At 49.4% G+C, this 19028-nt stretch overlaps 7 protein-coding genes across 7 annotated transcripts; 3 read left to right on the top strand and 4 right to left on the bottom strand.

The window, feature by feature from the left end:
* Positions 1–524: 524 nt before the first annotated feature.
* On the bottom strand, positions 525–2659 carry DEU56DRAFT_753779 (Alpha/Beta hydrolase protein; the record flags this gene model as incomplete). The annotated part of the gene is made up of 5 exons (XM_041349739.1): positions 525–1876; positions 1930–2018; positions 2074–2175; positions 2228–2407; positions 2460–2659. The coding sequence occupies 5 exons, from the start codon at positions 2657–2659 to the stop codon at positions 525–527; spliced, it is 1923 nt and encodes a 640-aa protein (XP_041211376.1).
* A 1391-nt stretch (positions 2660–4050) lies between these two features.
* Positions 4051–5516, top strand: DEU56DRAFT_170202 (uncharacterized protein). Its single transcript, XM_041344882.1, has 7 exons — positions 4051–4237; positions 4293–4415; positions 4470–4511; positions 4566–4602; positions 4650–4846; positions 4908–5104; positions 5156–5516. Exons 1-7 carry the CDS (start codon positions 4204–4206, stop codon positions 5366–5368), a joined length of 843 nt encoding a protein of 280 aa, XP_041211377.1. The 5' UTR covers positions 4051–4203; the 3' UTR covers positions 5369–5516.
* Positions 5517–6269: 753 nt separating this feature from the next.
* DEU56DRAFT_787361 (uncharacterized protein) lies at positions 6270–8100 on the top strand. The gene is made up of 8 exons (XM_041352412.1): positions 6270–6588; positions 6678–6795; positions 6851–6973; positions 7025–7066; positions 7121–7157; positions 7211–7407; positions 7469–7665; positions 7717–8100. The coding sequence occupies exons 2-8, from the start codon at positions 6762–6764 to the stop codon at positions 7987–7989; spliced, it is 903 nt and encodes a 300-aa protein (XP_041211378.1). The 5' UTR covers positions 6270–6588; positions 6678–6761; the 3' UTR covers positions 7990–8100.
* A 293-nt stretch (positions 8101–8393) lies between these two features.
* DEU56DRAFT_170275 (uncharacterized protein) lies at positions 8394–11354 on the bottom strand. The gene is made up of 3 exons (XM_041344883.1): positions 11215–11354; positions 8506–11162; positions 8394–8455 (listed from the first exon to the last, which is right to left on the bottom strand). The coding sequence occupies exons 1-3, from the start codon at positions 11222–11224 to the stop codon at positions 8414–8416; spliced, it is 2709 nt and encodes a 902-aa protein (XP_041211379.1). The 5' UTR covers positions 11225–11354; the 3' UTR covers positions 8394–8413.
* A 1953-nt stretch (positions 11355–13307) lies between these two features.
* On the bottom strand, positions 13308–15508 carry DEU56DRAFT_883145 (glycoside hydrolase family 18 protein). Its single transcript, XM_041356132.1, has 7 exons — positions 14943–15508; positions 14795–14888; positions 14598–14743; positions 14334–14542; positions 13855–14282; positions 13740–13800; positions 13308–13688 (listed from the first exon to the last, which is right to left on the bottom strand). Exons 1-7 carry the CDS (start codon positions 15197–15199, stop codon positions 13573–13575), a joined length of 1311 nt encoding a protein of 436 aa, XP_041211380.1. The 5' UTR covers positions 15200–15508; the 3' UTR covers positions 13308–13572.
* Positions 15509–16865: 1357 nt separating this feature from the next.
* DEU56DRAFT_731542 (uncharacterized protein) lies at positions 16866–17347 on the bottom strand (the record flags this gene model as incomplete). Its single annotated transcript, XM_041348220.1, has 2 exons — positions 16866–17183; positions 17237–17347. The coding sequence occupies 2 exons, from the start codon at positions 17345–17347 to the stop codon at positions 16866–16868; spliced, it is 429 nt and encodes a 142-aa protein (XP_041211381.1).
* A 126-nt stretch (positions 17348–17473) lies between these two features.
* DEU56DRAFT_170335 (signal recognition particle, SRP19 subunit) lies at positions 17474–19020 on the top strand. The gene is made up of 4 exons (XM_041344884.1): positions 17474–17511; positions 17563–17850; positions 17897–18144; positions 18200–19020. Exons 2-4 carry the CDS (start codon positions 17579–17581, stop codon positions 18592–18594), a joined length of 915 nt encoding a protein of 304 aa, XP_041211382.1. The 5' UTR covers positions 17474–17511; positions 17563–17578; the 3' UTR covers positions 18595–19020.
* Positions 19021–19028: the final 8 nt, after the last annotated feature.

Here is a 19028-nt window from a genome sequence, read left to right on the forward strand (position 1 = left end):
GGTCATCGGAACACATATTCTGTGTAGTATTTTCACAAGTGCGATCGAATTATGATTAGTTCCTCTTCGCCAGGGAGGGAAAAGAAAGCGTTGTCCCGGGCGCCCTCGTCGAGTGCATCCATGGAGAGTTCGAGCGACTCCGACATTGGTTATTTGAGGCCTGAGGCACCACCGTGACGACGGTGGAAGGTGTAAGGAGCCACGGAAGATGCCGAGGAATGGTCCTCGAATGCGATCGTCAACATGAATTCGACGTCAGCGCACAGTTGAAAGCTAAGATTCCTTCAAAATAATGCAATGGTAAAATAACATGTATGTGTATACGTATGAGACTTGGATATGACCGTAGATGCAATGTGATATCGAACGTGTATGAACCACCCAGGAAAGAAAAAATACAATACAAACCAGCCTCCCAACCCAATAAATAACTAAAAGACGTATTATCCCCACAAAGATGAATGTCATAAACATTGCGACAGGCGCTTTTGAAAGACCACGACGAGCAGCTGAACTCACGGCGATTACCGTGGCAGCCCAGGACCATTGCTGAGCTCTTGTGCGACCTTCTGCACAAGCGTCATGCCCAGAGGCTTCAGCACGTCCTCCCATATCTTTTGACGTCGTCTACCCGAGAAGATACCTGCACTTCGCTCCCCCGTTTCGCCTTCAGGGCCAAAAACATACACCTTGCCACGAGAATTATCCCATGGCCGCTCTCCCTGCGCGAACGCGATCCACCGTTCCTGTATCGCGTCTCGCACACGGGCATACATCAACTCATCAACAACGGGTTGGGCCCACCCGCCAAAACTCGACTCTGAGCCGTAGGAGAACTTGTCGATATCCATGAGGTCAAGTTCGTCGACGGTGTGCATCTTGCCGAGGATCTCGTCCACATCAGCAGAGGTCGATCTTGATGATGGGAGTGATGGAAGCGACTCGTCATCATCAAAAGCAGTAGGTGAGGACGAAGGTGATAATGGGAGTGAAACGTTGTCGAACAAGTATACCAGGTCTGCTGCATGGTGGGGCATCCCCTGTGCAGGACCCTCCTGATCAAACACATACCGCCAGACCTGTCGACCAGTCCTCTGCGCGGCTTGAACAACACACTCCGTGGGCCATGCTATGCGTGCGTCCTCCACGAACTCAAGTAAACGGTCCGTAAGATCTTCCGAGAACATGTGCGGGCCTATCTCATATGCATTAAGAAGAGCAGAGGCCTTTGTGATTGACTGGCAGATCGCACGAATTCGTCGCACAACAGCGGGAGCTACCCATTGACGTGCAGGCTGAGACCAAAGAGAACTGTCGCATGCACAATCGCCAATGAGGAGGGGCTGGAGGCCAGGAGTGGGTGTAGGGGTGACGGTAGGCACGCAGCTGCCCACTGGGTGTGGGCTTCGACTCTTGCTTTTTGCCTTGCGAATAGCAAATCGCAGCGAGTTCAAACCTCTGTCAAGGGGAGCCCTGACGGGTTCATCCGACTCCGAGAGTGGAAAGAGGAGATCTTTGAATCCCTTCCTGAAGAAGACACCATCATCAACAGCCCGGAAGGGGACATTGACGTTGGCAAGTGATTCGGGATCTATAGCACGAAGTTGTGCGACGGAGGAGGCGTACAGTGGAGCCAACGCTCTAGACAGTTGCCACCCAGCTGAAGGTGGTTCTGGAGGATTGTGCTCAATGATTGCGCTTTGAACAATTGCCCGAGTAAATAGGGGGCGAGTCAAGTTGGCGCTGGAGTACAGGTGAGCAACGATGTCTGCTGCTCCCGAAGAATGGCCGAATAGGGTGACGTTGGATGGGTCTCCTCCGAAATCTGTAATGTAACGGTTCACCCATTCTAGAGCCTGGCGTTGGTCGCGCAGGCCTGTGAGATACTATATCAGTCAGAGCGACGTGAGGGATCAAAAATAAACTGACCATAATTGCCCACGCCTTCATCGCCTGCTGCTCGGTTATCATCTGCCAACTGCATGTTTGCGGCAACACCAAACACTCCTATGCGAAAGCTAACTGTGGATGAATACCACTGCACTGAAACACATAAGGAAGAAGGAGACGTACTTGATTGTGACCATTATGATTGGTGAATCAATACGTACACTCTTCCTAACAAGCGCACCGCCATCATAGATCCAACTTGAGCCACAACCACGGTTGCCTCCGCTACTCGTATGAGCGTCTATTACACAACGAAGGAGCACGAGACTAGTCTTACCCATGGATCCAAACCATAACTGGAAGTTGCGATTGACGGTGATGACCAGCAGGACAGGTGATGTTCAAGTTGAGACACTCAAACTCATCCCGTTTAAAGACTTGTCTTGGGATATCGCTGTCGGCAAGACCAATAAGTTCCTCTTCAAGACTCTGTCGGTCAGGCTGTGGGCATATTGGGCTGAACGAGCACTTTAGCAATTGAATGAGCACGGCGTGAAATGGAGACGTACCCATGGCGGGTTGCATCGACTGAGGAGGGGTACGAAGTGACGAGTTTTGATTGACGAAAGCGAGCTGGTACGCTGGCGTATTTGATTCCGCGGAATTGGTGTATGGGTACATCCACGGTGGATATTGGATGATCGATGCCTCTGAAAGTGGTTCCTAGCACAGTGTGGTGTAAGACAACATGCGAACGATCGAGTATCATTGCAGTTGAGATAGGGATAGGGAGGGAAGCAGAGAGTTTTTTGGGGGTAGGGTAAGTGGAGTAAGAGGAAACGCAGTAGGTTACGGATGTGTTCGATCAGGCTTGTTAGCCCGCTTGTATATACTCTGTCATCGATCCCAAATAGATTAACGCAGGCAAAAAATCCAAGCGTAGTGCTCAGAAAGGCAAGTTCTGGAGATGGAGTCGATCACCACACGTGATGAGCGGGGCAAACCGGGATCAAAATAAATTCTCGACAAGCCCATTCTTGTCTGGAATCGTCGTGTGATGTGATAAAGTCAAGTGAACTGTCTGATTCAATTGTGCCGTTATGATGCGGAGAACTCACGCAGCAAGATCATGGGGCTATGACATATAACTTTGGCGGTTCCCATCCGATACTCCGAATCACGTCGGTATAGAAGCCTCGAGCTTGGCACCATTCCAGGCTCTGCGCGTAGCAATTTCAGCTCTGTGCGATCGTGATCAAGATGATATTGATGTGAAAGGATTAGAGGCATGTCCCGGATCTGCATATTCGGTTCAGTAGTGTCAAACGCAGTGGAACATCGTGATCGTCAGAATCACTGGGGTCCCACACCAACATGATCATCATCAACAATCTAATGGTGACCACTGCAAGATTACAAATGTAACGACAGCAAGCAACAAGTCTGACAAAAAAGACTGTTTAACGACTGTCACCAACATTATCATCAACAAAGCCCAGGGCTGGTCAGATGGACCGTCAAGTACGTACGATTAAAGGTAAAAGAATACAACACTTACCTCAAAGTACGTGCACACGAAGCGGAAATTTGACCTTAAGGTTCTGTGCGCAGATAACTGGAGGATAAAGACAGCTCAGATATCATATCATAGTATCAAGAAGAGCTTTTATATCGCCTTGAGCCCATCGATGGGACCATCGTTTTCTTTTGGTAAACAGGTTCGGATCGATACGAAATAAGGTTCCCACGTTCAGGTTAATGCTCTACCATGACCTGATGTCGGAGCCCACTGTGCACAGTATTTTGGCCCGTATCAGGCTAGCTGTTCATACCATTGGATGGCCCATCAGCGCTTCAGCGCGGGATCCCGCAATGCTATACAAAGGTAGCTTGATTATTTTACTGTACAGGGTATCCCTGCAGGAATGGCAAGAATTCCTCCCATTCGAGCCAATCGTCAATAGATATGTAACTTCACACCCCGAAATTCATTCCACACATTTGTAAGGTAAGGCTCTCTGCATATGTGGAGGCTATGATCAAAGGGCAATATGTATACTTCGCTACCGTCGATATGTGTGGGAGGAAGCACTTCGTAACCCTGTCCTCCGCGACGGATACCAAACATTTTACCAGTCGGGTCTGTCTGCGTGGCCCTGCAGGTTGTGATCGCAGGTTAGAAATGCCGCTGAAAGTCACGGAAACACGTACAAAGCATTAGACATAGTGAGGGTCATCCTGCGTCACATATATGGTCGGTCTTCATAATTTGCATTTAAAACTCACCCTTTCCCTGTCTACGCTAGGTATCTGATGGTGGCATTACTCTACTCCTCTCGACTGAACGGTGAGTTGAACGTTGCCAGTATCTAGAATTCTTATGTTTATCACCATCTGGAAAGTCGTGGGGTTGGTGTCACACAGTATTGCCATACTCTGCACCATCTTTAGGCTTGTCTACAGAGCCTGGATGCGTCACTTGTGGTGGGAAGATGCATGGGCAACATTAGCACTGATTGCAGACGGTAGGATTTTACTTGTACGCCACCTTGGTCCGTAAACCAACTACATCCCCCCAGTGGTTTGCCTGGCATGTATCTGGCTCGATACAAGGATAACTTGTGAGTACTTGACTTCGCACTCCAAGAATGATCGCATGTTCATACCACTCCCAGCCTGGGCCCTCACAATCACTTTTCCCACTGTCCTGTGGTGCGCACCACACACAATTTGTTTATATTGCTAATTTACTAGTTCAGGGCGGCGCGGATGAGCATCATTTTCTCAATTATCCGCATCGCCAACCACTCGGGATCCAATATCCACAAACGAATAACCTATCTCATTGCAGCATCCTTCGCGTGCATGTGGGCTGGCGTAGTCGCTCAGAAGATCACTATCTGCGAATTCCACTCCTGCAGCGTGGGTAAGTCGCTGGCGCTCTCACTTCTGATCAGTCAGTACCTCTGTGCTTTCTTGGGCTGTTAGGGTCCTCAAATAATGTTTTGTTTTTGCAGCGGACGTCATTGCGGATTTTTCCCTCGTTGCTGCGCCGCTGCATCTTTGGAGAAACGTAGGGCTTTCACGTAGCAGAAAAATATTGGTCCTATCTGCATTCGGCGCATCGTTTCTCATTACCGTCATCACAATCCCTCACTCTATAATCCTCCTCAAGACCTGCAACACAGTTACGCTTATCTTCACGCACGTCAAGGTAAGCACGCTCTCGTTTTTGTGCCGCTCTGCAACATCCGATGGAAATTAGACCGCCGTCAGTCTCATCATCTGCAACCTCCTGGTGATTGTTACATTCGCATACCGCACATTCTGGAAGGAAACATTCGATCTCGACGAGTCAGTCACATCCCACGGAGTCTTCACGACCGTCGTCTTGGCGGAGATGCCTTGTACCACAAATTCCGGGGCGTCACTCACTGGAGAAGAGGGGACAACGCAGATTGGGGCGAGGAAGGCGTAGATGGAGGACGCAAACGTAATGTATGCTGAAGAGGGCACTAGTACATAACCAGAAACATAGAAACATGGAGCAATGATAGATCGCAAGGAAAGTTACAAAACATGGTAGCAGCCCTCATTCTATTTCAAAACATACTCTTTATATGATATCCATTGTACTTGTATGTGGGCTGCGTTTTTGTGTTTGTTGTACATACCTGTACTCCACCGAGTTGTTTTGTACCCTGTCCTGCACCTCGTCTAATTGCGTTCCCATACACCCACGCCAGGCTTGATCAGGTGCATGAATCGAGAATATGTGCTCAAACGGATACTGTAACATCAATACATCTTTCAAATTAGAGAGGATCATATTTACTCATCCAATGACTTGGACGCGCATTAGGATACGGAACCTGAAGCAGATGCTTCGCTTGGATGGTTGTGTGATACTGCACAAGTCAGGTGCTGAGTGGCAAGTTTATACCCTTCGGATAACAAAACATAGTGAATATCTGCATCCACACCTCGGGACCTCCCGGAAGAACTAAGTGCTGTGCAGCGCACTTTACAAGGATTTGATGCGCCCTAAAGAGTTTCCATGTCGGAGCGCTCAGCGCTGACGCACAAAAATTCCGGCCTGACAAGTACGTCACCATTACTATCGACAGAGTTCTGCTGCCGCAGGCCCTGACTGGATAGTGGAGGCATTTGCATCAAGCTTCAAGACAGTACTCAAGTATAAGTAGCTAGATGCAGCACTTACCTCTAACAACACGATTGTTAGCAGACGTCTAAGAAGAACTTTGAGACTTTGATTCAGATTATTGACGCCGCGGACTGCCAAGCATGTTCCCACGATACCCGCAGACCCGACCCTTCAACCGAGAGCCATTTGCAACCTTCAATACAATTCGAGTACGCTTATTACAAAGTTCCACTAAGATCCGATGCCATTCAAATATCAGCGCAGGTTCGCGAAATGCCGTGGAAGGCCAGGGCAGCTTACTGCAAAGTATCCCAGGATACTTACCACCGAGACTTTAAAATAAGTTATCTCCAATACCCCAAAATTCCTTCCTGCCATCTTCAGATCAGGGGCATTGTTCATGCGTACCATGAAGGTGAGTAGGGCTTACTACATGATCAGCTTCATGGCCATCTGTTCGGAGTGTTTTTTGTCGGGAGCGCGAAACACTTTGAGATGATGTTCCATACATCATCGCATCATAGGCACCACAAGTAAGTACATGTCATGAGTCGGGTCGGCCTGCACTTCCCTGCAAGCTGTCGTCACTGGCTACACATGCCGCTAAAAGTCACCGAAACAGGTACAAAGGGTCATTCAGCATCACATATACGGTCGGTCCTCACGATTTGCGTCCTCAGCTCACCTTTTCTTTGTCTGCGCTAGGATGGTGGCATTATTCTACTCCTCTCGACTGAGCGGTGAGTTGAACGTTGCCAGTATTGTGGATTCTTATGTTCATCGCCATCTGGAAAGTCGCGGGTTTGGTATCACACAGTATTGCCATACTCTGCACCATCTTCAGGCTTGTTTACAGAGCCTCGACGGGCTACTTCTGGTGGGAAGATGTATGGGCGGCAATTTCACTGATCGCAGACGGTAATTTTTCTTGTACGCTCCCTTGGTCTGTAAACCAACCACCTCCCTCAGTTGTTTGTCTGGCATGTATCTGGCTCGACAGAAGGATTACTTGTGAGTGCTTGACTTCACACTCTAAGATTAATTGAGTGTTCATATCAGTCCCAGCCTGGATCCTCACAATCGCTTTCACCAGTGTCCTGTGGTGCGCATCACAAACAATTGATTTATATTAATATTTATAACTGACTGGTTCAGGGCTGCGCGCATGAGCATCATTTTTTCCGTCATCCGCATCGCCAACCACTCAGGGTGCAAGATCCACAAACAGATTACCTATCTCATTGCAGCATCCTTCGCGTGCATGTGGGCCGCCTTGGTCGCCCAGAAGATCAGCATCTGCGAACTCCACCACTGCAGCATGGGTAAGTCGGTGGCGCTCTCACATCTAATCAGTCAGTACCTCTGTGCTTTCTTGGGCTGTTGAGGTCCTCAAATAATGTTTTGTTTTCGCAGCGGACGTCATCGCAGATCTTTCCCTCGTTGCTACGCCGCTACATCTCTGGAGAAAAGTAGGGCTTTCGCGTAGCAGAAAAATATTGGTTCTATCTGCATTCGGCGCATCGCTTCTAGTTACCGCCATCACAATCCCTCACTCTATAATCCTCCTCAAGGTCCATAACACAACCACGATGATATTTGCGCACGTCAAGGTAAGCACGCTCACGTCCTCGCACTGCTCTGCAAAATCCGACAGAAATTAGGCTGCGCTCAGTCTCATCATATGCAACCTCCTGGTGATTGTGACATTCTTATATCGCGTATACTCAAAGGATACATTCGATCTCCACCAGTCATTCACATCCAACGAGGTCTTCTCGAGCGTCGTCATGCCAAATACCCGGGTGTCGCTCTCTTTACAAGAGGGGATAGCCTCGAGACAGTTAACTACGGCGCAGACAGGAGGGACGAAGTTGAAGGATGAAGACACGAGTGTGCGATACGCCGAACAGGGTACTAGTACTGAGGGTAGTTAGAGACGCTCAAGGATGATCGTTCAGAAAGGAAGTTGCGAAACATGATGGTCACCTGCATTTTTAAGTTGAAGTATCGTATTTATGTTTAGGCAATCCTTTGCGAATCTAAGCATGTGTGACTGTTTACTCGAAGTTGAAGTGACAGACGGAGGATGAGGTGAGAATTGAAGAATCGGTGCGCAGCTACATTTCATTCACATCTGAGTGTGCTGTATACCCACATCAGGTGCAAGAACCAAGACTATTTGCTCAACATCTCGTGTCTTTCAAAGGATGACAAAAGCAATTTTCGGATTTGAATGCCCTGGACGCGTATTTGGACCTGCTGGAACCGGAAAAAAAAATGCTTCCAATGATTGTGGTATGCAGCTAAAAGTGAATTAAAATACAATGTACGCTGACATATTGCTTAAAAGCGACAGCTTCAGACTGATGTCTGAGATGAATCTGGAGCGTGAAGGAGATCCTACGAGCACAGGTTGAGTGGTGAGTTTCATAATCATTAGAAATCCACACCTTTGCGAGTTTCTCCCCTTCGGATAAAATGACGAGGCAGGACTGTAGACCGTTCAAACACCACTGCCTTTCAAGCCAGGAGAGGAGAAGATGGTCCCAGAAAGACTTGAATATATAGTGGAGGTTGTTGCATGATTTCTTAGTTCTAGAAAGATGGAAGGCCCAGTGTTGACATGCATACTTGAGAGCTTCGGAAGTTTGTCGACTTCGGTCTTGTGCTTCGTTTGCAAAACTCACAAAGGCTTGCATAGCATCGAAGATCCTCATGTCTGGCGGAAAACGACGGCCTTGTGGAATTGCCGGCTTAGAATCGCTGGAGTGGTGTTGGGGCCGTAACGCCAGGACGACGGGAAAAGTCAAGAAATCTGGCAAGCTCTTGCACTGCTGAATTACTTGGAAGGCTGGGGGTAAAGGCGAATTTGAGACGATCGTGTATTCGTTGATGGCTTCCAATGTGCTTGAGACTTCTACCAATGTCACCCAGACCGACGCTGCGAGAGTCGACTGCCATGCTTGACCGTTGGGCATCTGCAGCCAGTCTCGGCCGCTTTGGGTCTCCAGCCAGCCTCGGCCGCTCTTGGTCAGCAACCATTCATGTCCACTCTGACTCTCCAGCCACTGCTCCCCACTCTGTGTCCCCAGCCACTGTTCCCCGCTCTGGGTCTGAAGCCATTCTCGCCCGCTCTTGGTCAGTAACCATTCATGTCCACTCTGACTCACCAGCCACTGTTCCCCGCTCTGTGTCCCCAGCCACTTTTCTCCGCTCTGTGTTTCCAGCCAATACCGCCCGTGCATGGTACTCAACCACTCCTGCCCGTCTGGGGTCTGCACCCAGGCTGGCCCACTTCGGGTCTCCACACCTGGCCCACTCCAGGTCTCACACTCTCGCTCGCCCAGGGTCTCCAGCCACTCCCCCTGCCGTGACCACCTCTCCAGCGGCAGTGGCACTGGCACTGGCTTGGTCCCCGGGCCGCCTTGGTCTTGAAGCAGAATTTTCAGTTGGCCAGGCGAAGGTGGGACCCTCAACAGGTATCCCAACGCCCATGACTTGTCCTGGGTCGCAAGCCAGCATCTCCCTCCTTGGGTCCGCGACCAGGCACGTCCGTCTAAGGTCTCTAGCCAGGATGTCATACCTGGACGGCGATCTCCCCGAAGCCACAGTAGACCCATAAGAACTTGCAGAGGGTCCGGTGGCTCCACGATAAAGGTTAAGAAGTCTTTTAAGCACTGGTTGTGGGGTTCCCCAGCTTGGGTGTGTTTTTTCAATTCCAAGAGGGCGTCCAAGAGAGCTGTGCTTTCTGGAATGTCGTGCATCATCAAGCGGAGGGAGGAATGGGCGAGTAAGTGGTGAGGGTGTGTGAGATATTGTACTTGAGGGAGGCTGCAATTTGAGGGATTGGAAACGTAGTCACGAAGGGACGAGTGGTGGATATTCACGGGGAGACTGCTATCGGTAGGAACTTCCATGACACATCGTAATTGTGACAGTGTTATTTCCACATCCCTACCCTGACCAGGGCCGAGAAGTTCTGAGATTTGTGAAACTGGCAGAGGATCCGCAAGGGCAGCAACCACAGACAAGTGCATGTATGCCCGCTGTGGGTCGGCACATGTCGAAAGGATACAGTCATATAACTTGTACACCTCTGTTCCTGGTAGCAATGTACTCGTAAGTTCGAGCATGAGCTGGAGCCGATCGCGAGGATCATTGTACCCATCATCAATAAACTTCATCATCGTAGACGCCACAATGAAACGTCGGCCCGCTCGGCTCGCCAACCGCTCAAGTTCACCTTCTGTTGGTAGCGGGAAATTGTGGCGATTTTGGAGCTTTTTCAAGGAATGCAGCAGGAAAAAAAAGATGTCGTCGTCAACATCTATGGCGTCTAACGAGATGGTGGTAACAACGCCCTCCGCAGGCATATTCGCTGGTATCTCGATGATCGGCAGGCGCGCCTCTTCCTCTTGCATGGCTTCACGGATATGCGCTTCAGAGCGACTCGTGAGCAGGATGTGGACCACGGGCAGATCTGGTGCATGAAGAGCTTGACTGAGTGCGGAGATGAGATCAGCGGCCTCAGTTTTGGACATGCATTCATCAAGAGCATCAACAATAAACGCCAAAGGAGCACAGTCGAGCAGTCTGAGCCGAAGCCTCCGGAGAGGTCGGAGAAAAAGCGCCTCCATCTGGTCTTGAAGAGACCTGTCGGGGTCTAGAAGTGCAGGATCCTCGTGGATAGCCTTGATTACATCCCCCCGGATGCTGGGGAAATTGATGGCAAGCTGGTAGATAAATGTCGCAAAAAAATATCCAGTGGTGCAACGTTTCGTGTGCTTGCGCGAGAAAAAGAAGGTTCCCGCGAGCCGCTTTTCGATGTTCGTCTGAATCTGCTCTGTTACTTTGAGACCTCTCATCCTTTCAGCTACAGTGAACGCAACAGCAGACTTTCCGACGCCCGCTGTGCCATGCAACCAAATCAGTCGACTTTTCTCTCGGTCGTCTAATAATCCGTAGATGCGGTTGAGAAGGACCACCCGGGTGTCTGTCCAACATTTTGGATGTGGCTGGCGTTCGCGGGAGTCATATGCAGCACCCTTGACAGCTGTCTGGGCCACCTTCTCCCAAATTCCTCGAGATACTCGAACATCATCAGGGACTGTCAACGTGGTCAGAGAGGCGAGACAGCGATACCAGTTGGAAATACTGACATTGATACATTGGTGAAGGTTGATGTCTTTGCCCGTCAGGATGTCCACCAAGTGTGTTCGGCGATTACAGTGAGCTGCACTGGCAGCGAAATGACCAAGCTGTGGGGCGATGGAGATCAAAGCCGTACTAGTAAGGGCTGCTCGAGATCGAGTGGATGGGTATTTCAATCAGTTTCGGTCTAGCTATGGAAAGCTCTGGGTAGTAGCAGGATGCATTTAAAGGACGACCGGGCGCTTTTCTGTTGTGACAGGACTCATCAGAGAACTCGTGTCAAGTCTCCGCAGGGTGCTTGAGCCTTTGTGTTGGTGGCAGTGGTGGGCAATGCCTGCCAATTTCTACAGCAGTGTGGCACCCTGGCATCGCAGCACTATTATGTTTTCGGTGGCGAACCACGTGTGCTGTGCATCGATTCCGTCTACAAAAGTCTGGGGACAGAGGCACACTTTGAGTTTGGGAGTACAAGAAACCAATCCTATAAAGTGAATGTTGCATGCGCGGCCTTGGCGTCTTGTCATTGCCAACTTCTTGTTAAACCTTTTAACTCGTAACCAGTCTGAACTACGTCTTTGAGATGTCAAGAACTCGGGCAGTGGCTACGCCACGATTCGACTTGTCCGCAGTACTTGGCAGTGTAGTTGGTCACGAGCACAACGTGAAACCACAGATTGTTGTGGTTTGGGATGAGGCAGGGACTACCTCAGGCCTATCCCGAAGAAATCTCACGGTTGGCTTCCTTTGAACATACGTGCATTCTGAGCACTAGAACTCGAGCTTAGGCACCACGATGATCTCGAGACCTCAGGTACACCTGCACTGGCGGTTTGGAACAACTTTGCGTTCAGTTCCATACTTTTTTTGCCTTGAAAACATCGTCTCCTTCCTAACTTCCTGGTGCAGCATCGCGATAAATCGACAAGTGACAAGTCCCCATTGTCATCATCCACTGGCAATCCAATTCCTTGATTCCTAGGCTGCTGCCATTGGCGTCCTGTTCGAGTGCGCATGTGAGAGCCCACTGAGAGGAGCTTCGAAGAACACGATCTACCTTTCCTAGCACGACATTAACATAGACAAAGGACTTCGGAAGACAGTAATCAAGTGATCATCTTCCATCTTCCATCACAAACTCCGTGTAGTTTGTGGGATCTCCAAGTCGGGTCTGTCGGCGTAGCCCTGCAGGTTGTCGTCGATGGCTAGACGTGCTGTGAACAACTTTGTCATGGAGATATGCACCGAAAAAGGGTGCTTCTGTGTCATTTAGCCATCCAACAACGTGCGTCTGAAGCTTACCCTTTCCTCCTTCATCAGACTCTAGTAACCAAGAGAGATATCTGATTATACTACTCTCGCCTTGATGTGTATCAAGTATGTTGTGTCCTTATATTTATCATAATACAGTGATAATACAGTGGACAAGGCAGCGGTATCCCACTGTGGCATTGCTATACTGGGCACTGTCTTCGGACTTGGTGTATACCACTGCAACTGGAGAAAGCAGGACTCTCGCGTAGCAGAAAAACATCAGTACTTCCTACCCGCGTTCAGCACATCACAATCCCCCAAGCTATCAGATGTCCTATAGCACGAACTCACAGGACATTACTCTCTGCGAGAGGGGACAACCGTAACGATGGGATGGTGTAGACCAGGACGAAGCAGAAGATGGAGAACGCAAGCGTGCTGTACGCCGAGGGGGGAACTGGTTCCGAGGTATGGACAGAAATAGCGAGGGCTTTTACGATGATGATGCCCCGAGAATCAAGAAACTCGATGTCATTGAAACTTGCAAGAGGATGCTACTGCGAGCGCCATGAACTCCTCTCTGACGCATGACTTCAGGAGGAACGTTCATTCCTCGTCGTCGATTCCCCATGCTCATCATTCAAAGCGATGCAATAGAGTTTTCCATCGCATACAATTACAAGGCACATGCAACACTGTCCTAACTCCTGAGTGAAGACCTTTGTGATCTTTTTCAGTGCGAGTCTAAACTGACTGGGCACTTTTCACGAAGTGTGTAGTACAAATAGGGAAATTCCAACGAGCAAATAGTACTTAAGTTTTCTTGTCTCCAGTAGCTGAGACCAACATCGATATCGAACCAAATAGCATTCCATAGCAGAAGTCAGTAAGATACACCAAGTACAACAAATTATGCATGCCGAGCCAGTAATACAAAATGCGAATCTAAACCCGTAACATGGCAATCCAGATGACCCCGACCCCAGCGGCAATCAAAACTCTAGACAATGACAATTTGAGCGGATCGACCGCGAGCTGTACAATAAGTATGGTGTGAAATGAGTGGCGTGAGTGTGATAGATGGAGATGAATCAATCATCATCGCAGAATGATAATCATGAAGCGATAGCGCTGGTGATGGCGTTCAAGAGAATGTTGTTGTAGTCGCCGCCCATCTCCCACAGGGCGAAACCAGCGATGCCGGCCTGTTTGATGAAGTTGCCCTTTGCGGCTGAAGAAATAAATTAGCTCAAATACAGATGTTGAAAGCGGGAAAACGTACTGAAGGATTCGGCATTGTCGTAGGCTACCATGACCTGCGTGTTGGGGTTGTAGACATATGGCTAAGAAAGACAAGAGTTAGACCGGTGAAAAAATCATAGACAAGGCATACGTACCGTCTGGCTGCAGTTGTCGAAGCGGCCAGTCATACCGGAAGCAACACTTCCGTCCTCGTTCAAGAAACCGCCAGCAATGAGGCCCCAGAAGTTGAAGTCTCCAGAAGCAGGTTGACTGATACCACAAGCATCTGGACCGGCAGCATCCCAGCTGTCACCCGTGACAAAGCTGTTGGTGTTGAAGGTGGGGTATGAGGCCAACGTGTTGCTCTGGACAGCTGCAGATTGGCTGATGGAGTAGCCGTGTCCGTAGCTAGGCACACCAAGGACAATCTGTTTAGCAGAGAACCCTGCAGCAGTCCAGAGCTTGACGGCGGAAGTCGCAGAGCCAGTTTGGTCAGCAGCTGGAGCACAGGAGTCGTCCAAAGGAGAGTTGGGGCCCACAACCTTGCTGAAAGTGTCGCCGTACACATCGTAGTTCATGATCTCTGCAGAAAATATTAACGGTTGTGATAACAAGCAGTAACTGCTCCACTAACCAACGTAATCCAAAACTTGGGCAAAACTGGTAAGGTCAGTCGATGGGTTCCCGCTAGCATCGTTCCATGGCTTGACGGGGGTAGCAGCGGAGAGAGATAGAGTTGGCAACGCCTGCTTCAGCTCCTGGAGCATAGACAAGAGGTTGGCAGTATCCTGAGGGGACTCTGTGTTGCAAGAAAGACCGTTTGTGCTACCGGGGTATTCCCAGCTGTAAGTAAAGAAGTCAACGCTGAGAATGACGATATCAAATTAAATATACATACTCGAACTCCACACCTTGGAAGCCATACTTGTTCACCATGGTGACGATTGACTGGACGAAAGTCGTACGGTTGCTTGAGGTGGAGATAGAAGATGAGAAATATATGGAACCATCCCAACCACCGATAGTCAATACAGGAAGAACGTTCTGTTGTCTGGTTAGCCAACCATCGTAACAGGAAAACCGATAAAATCATACATTTTGTTTGGCAGCAGCAACAAAGGTGACAGGGCCGCTGGGGCCGCTGTCAGCGACAGTGATTGTAGCAGTACCATCAGCGGAGGTGATAGCTCTGTATACCAAAGTGAGAAAAGTTGTGCATTATGTTTGCATGAGATAAATTTACCCGAAATAAGACATTCTGTTGAAGCCCTTCCAGGTAATATTGGCGACCGTGTAATCGGTGTGCCAGTTAGCAAACCAAGCCATGGCGACAGAACCACTAGCAGGGTTCGCAGGGGTGGAAGTAGAGCCCGGGGAGGTAGCAGTCGATGTAGGTGTGGTGCTACTAGCGACAGCAGATGATGGTTTGAGAGAGCAAGTTGGGGCGGCAGCTGCAAACGGCAGCACCAGAAGAGAAGCTATCGCGAGAGAGAATTTCATGATGATCAAAAGTTAAAGATGGACGTCGACAGTGAGTGAATGAAAGCGAGAGTTGTTAGAAGGTGCTAGCTAGAGCACTGATTGCAATCAGGACCGAGCCTTTTAGTGCAGTTGAAAATGAGACGGGAGAGTAAAGAAAAAGCAAGCAGGCAGCTGACGGCCCTTTTGTAGCTGAAACGAACAACGTGTGGCCCACATCGAAAAATGATCAATGCGGCTCCAGCACACTGATTGTTTAAAATTAAACGCACTTTTGTTCTGCTTTTGTTCATCATCCACATGGCCAAAGATAGCCAGCTGAGGTCATCCTATGGGCGCTTAGTCCAAACATTTTCTCACGCTTAGATGCATTGTTTATATATTCATTGGTATGTTGTCGTACTTAGTGGAAGCACTACTAAACTACCACAGGAAGCTAACCCATCGGGGGAGGATAATCCGGAGAATTGATCATCGTGGCAGACTCTTTGCCCATTACTGATAGATGGCAGATCATGGTAATCTGTTTCAATGCGCCAAAGGCAGTGGGCATACGCTTCGTCTTCATAAGTGCGGTGGCGCAATATCGATGTACATCTGTGAGCTTTATCTGACGCTCTAGTGTTTAGTGCACACCTGTGGCCTGGATCAATCATATCTCTAACAATCATGCTCCAGCAGTATGTCAGATGCGCTGGCGGCTCGTGATCATTGACAGGTGTCTGCCCGAAATATGTCGGTCACCGGGGTCGAGTCTCTGCGACGGACATGTCCGAGGCGTTTGGGACCTATGATAGCGTGATCTCCTTCGAGCGCGTCCTCGGAGTCAATCTGTTGAACTATTGATATCATCATCGGGCCAAATTTCTCAGCCATAAGATATTACTATACAAGAAACGACTATCGATAATTTCGGTCTACTCAGGTAAATCTCTGAACTAGGATTTTGCGTGGATTTTTCATTGATTTTGCATTGTTTCGTAGTTCAGCACGATTGTACACGATCATCATGGCGACAAATCTCGACAAATTGCCCTCACGAACGGAAATTACTCTACGAAGGAGGTTTTCACGACAGGTTGCACAGTTGACGCAGGTCATCATCGCTCTGAATGATCGGTTGCAGGGCGGGTTGAGCCTCGTAACACAGCAGTCACTTGTGTTATCAACGTATGTGTTTCATCTCTGTATGCCCATCAATCAGATCCAGTGCAAATTCTACGTGTCGACACATTGATATTATGAACCATTCATCCACACTAGTCGTGAGAGTCAGGGATATCAGCATATACAGCGGTTCTCAATGTCTACAGCCTTCACAAGAGCCATCGTTCGGTGTTCGCGAAAATTACATAGCACGAGAGGAACACAAGTCCTGAACGACAGGCTTCAGTATGAAGGCCAAGTGAGAAGACCGCTACTGCCCACCAATCATCAGCATCGTCACATCACCATCAATGTATGAGATGAGATCCCGAGACGCGCCGCGAACATGTTGCCAAAGATACAGGCAAAAAAGAAGCGCGGACGTGAGGATTCCGCACGTCCAACTGTATTGTACCCTGTCTTCTCAGCTGCCTGCAACAACCGTCCGAGTTCATAACGAGCACAGCGTCTGCGAACCTCCCCCTCATCTATGTCCGTCGGCTCGAACGTGAAGCCGAAAGCCAAAGCCTCGATCAAGATCCTATCCACCACCCCTAACAAGCCCGATTCGTACAGCGAGACGTCTGGCTTGGTGTGCTTCTATTCTTCGAGAGCGAAGTAGGGATACGCCTATAGCAACGGCAGCGAAAAACAGGTTGCACGCCACGAACTCGTAGAAGTCAGCACGCTCTTGTGCGGGGACGCGGCCACAAGGCTGCCACGCAGGAGTCTCCCCGAGAGCTGCTGGGGGTGGAGATATGGGGTATACATGATCGGGGGGTAAAGCTGTAGGCCTGGTGGTGTTCGAACAATGCATGAGTTGGCGGTTGCCGAATGGATGACAGAAGGGTTCATGAAGCTACGGTTCTGTCAGTTCTCCGTCCAGCAGATTTATATGGTTAGAGAACATACAGCATCTGGTGGGCATGGCTCACATGTGCCAAATGGGCGACAAGTGAATGATGGGCTGTGGCCCGGGTCAACGTGTTGAGCATGAATAATATTCACGACACATAAAAGCATAAAGCTGCAATTCACAAGTCAGATAGGTCATGGTATTGGTGCTAGGAAATACCTACAGAATGATTTTCATGACTATGCTCGCCGTCGTAGGCAACATCGTGGAAGCATGAATGTGAGCAGGCGTGAGAAACTCTCTCTTGCTTGCCTCATACCTTGTCGACGCCGTAAGTGTAATCTTCCAAACCATTTCAGTGTCAAACTCACTACTAGGATAGGTGCTACAGGTTAAACATGTCTCGTCGTACAGCAACAATCGAAGAATTCGACGATGATACTGACCTCCCGCTCCCATCGCGTCCCCTCAATACTGGGCCGCGTGGACCCCTACTCGAAGAGATAGGGCATTCCGACGAGGAGGTCAGTGAGTCTGAATCAGACGATATGTCTGCACCAGGCCAAGGATCACAATCACAATCATCATTTCACGCTCCAACATCGTCTGGTCAATCGCAAGGTCAACCATCCAATACCAATACCGTCACCGACATCACGCCTTATAAGACGTACGTCATCCATGCAGCCGTGCTTCGTTTGCTAATGGTTCATCAGATGGACGTGCATCTACCCTATCTATATCGACGCGAAACGGCCATATGGAACCGGTGAGCGCCGGATAGCGCGCGAAAAGAGCGTTTGGTGGCCTTTGAGTAAGGATATCGCAGATGCGACCAGCCGGCTTGGATTAGGAACCTTGCACGAAGTGCAGAAGTCGCATCCTAGGGACTGGGAAAACCCAGGTCGTGTACGCGTGCAGTGGAAGAAAGATGGGCGGCTGATGAACCCCGCGATTAAAACGAGTGCGCGAATTCATTCTGCGATATCCCTCGTCTCTAACATATGAACTGTGTTCAGAAAAACAACTCCTGGAGATGATATCTTTCCAGATCCAACGGATAAAACAAGACAATATTCCCCGCCCACCATACGTAATGACCCCGCCCCCGGTTTCCGCAGCTCAGCCAGCGATCAAGCCTCCTACGTCTGCGAAAGGCAAGCAGAAGTCCAAAGCGGGTTCTGGTGTGGCTGTGCAGCTTTCAAAGTCAAGTCAACAGCGCTTGCCTACACCTCCACAACCTCTACCAGCTCTGGCAAGCCGAGTATCTCCTTACTCACCAGCTTTGCCCACGGGAATGCTCATCGAGACCGTGAAAGCTGGCATGAGTGCACAAGAGCCGGGTGTGGGAGCTGCTCCTGGTCAGCCGGGTGTCCAAAAAGGTAAACGGAAGGTTCTCAGAGTTAGGGGGTGATTAGGACTCGGGTACGGTGCAAACTTGATGTACGAAAATACTTGGAAATACTCACGGATCATCGAACTTCGGTGGTGAATTTCCAACGCACTAAGTTGTTTCAGATCCGAGTGGTACATTCGGACTCGTTCATTGTCCGTACTTCCCGCAGGAGGCCAATCGCTATAACTTTATGCTATGCGTATATTTCGCTTATTTTTGTTACATCGCCTCCGGTCTCCGGCCAGCTGCTTCGCCAGCGTTTAAAATTAAAGCATCTTACATGCTTTAGTAGTCCAAGGCGCTTGGGGCAAGTGCTGCGGAGCTAGACCCCTAATTGCCTTGAGGCATGTGGATCACCCGCATCCTCTGCATGCTTGAAGAACGTGGATGTAATATTGGTAGTCCAGACTGCGGCGACTGGATGGCGAATTGCTGGTCCGAAATAGTCAGTT

Source organism: Suillus clintonianus, assembly GCF_016758775.1.
Source record: "Suillus clintonianus strain FC179 chromosome Unknown DEU56scaffold_16, whole genome shotgun sequence".
Classification (NCBI taxonomy): domain Eukaryota; kingdom Fungi; phylum Basidiomycota; class Agaricomycetes; order Boletales; family Suillaceae; genus Suillus; species Suillus clintonianus.

What these genes read in the sequence shown, in the direction of transcription:
- DEU56DRAFT_170202 (XM_041344882.1), top strand. Translation starts at nt 4,204, where the DNA reads ATGGTGGCATTACTCTACTCCTCTCGACTGAACG. An exon ending in CTACTCCTCTCGACTGAACG is followed by an intron (nt 4,238 to 4,292) that starts GTGAGTTGAACG and finishes CCATCTGGAAAG; the next exon opens with TCGTGGGGTTGGTGTCACAC. An exon ending in ATTAGCACTGATTGCAGACG is followed by an intron (nt 4,416 to 4,469) that starts GTAGGATTTTAC and finishes ACATCCCCCCAG; the next exon opens with TGGTTTGCCTGGCATGTATC.
- DEU56DRAFT_787361 (XM_041352412.1), top strand. Translation starts at nt 6,762, where the DNA reads ATGGTGGCATTATTCTACTCCTCTCGACTGAGCG. An exon ending in AATTTCACTGATCGCAGACG is followed by an intron (nt 6,974 to 7,024) that starts GTAATTTTTCTT and finishes CACCTCCCTCAG; the next exon opens with TTGTTTGTCTGGCATGTATC. An exon ending in GGCGCTCTCACATCTAATCA is followed by an intron (nt 7,408 to 7,468) that starts GTCAGTACCTCT and finishes TTGTTTTCGCAG; the next exon opens with CGGACGTCATCGCAGATCTT.
- DEU56DRAFT_170275 (XM_041344883.1), bottom strand. An exon ending in AAGGGGAGAAACTCGCAAAG is followed by an intron (nt 8,456 to 8,505) that starts GTGTGGATTTCT and finishes CTGTGCTCGTAG; the next exon opens with GATCTCCTTCACGCTCCAGA.
- DEU56DRAFT_883145 (XM_041356132.1), bottom strand. Translation starts at nt 15,199, where the DNA reads ATGAAATTCTCTCTCGCGATAGCTTCTCTTCTGGTGCTGCCGTTTGCA. An exon ending in TCGACAACTGCAGCCAGACG is followed by an intron (nt 13,801 to 13,854) that starts GTACGTATGCCT and finishes TGTCTTTCTTAG; the next exon opens with CCATATGTCTACAACCCCAA. An exon ending in CGACAATGCCGAATCCTTCA is followed by an intron (nt 13,689 to 13,739) that starts GTACGTTTTCCC and finishes TTATTTCTTCAG; the next exon opens with CCGCAAAGGGCAACTTCATC.
- DEU56DRAFT_170335 (XM_041344884.1), top strand. Translation starts at nt 17,579, where the DNA reads ATGTCTCGTCGTACAGCAACAATCGAAGAATTCGACGATGATACTGAC. An exon ending in GACATCACGCCTTATAAGAC is followed by an intron (nt 17,851 to 17,896) that starts GTACGTCATCCA and finishes ATGGTTCATCAG; the next exon opens with ATGGACGTGCATCTACCCTA. An exon ending in GAACCCCGCGATTAAAACGA is followed by an intron (nt 18,145 to 18,199) that starts GTGCGCGAATTC and finishes AACTGTGTTCAG; the next exon opens with AAAAACAACTCCTGGAGATG.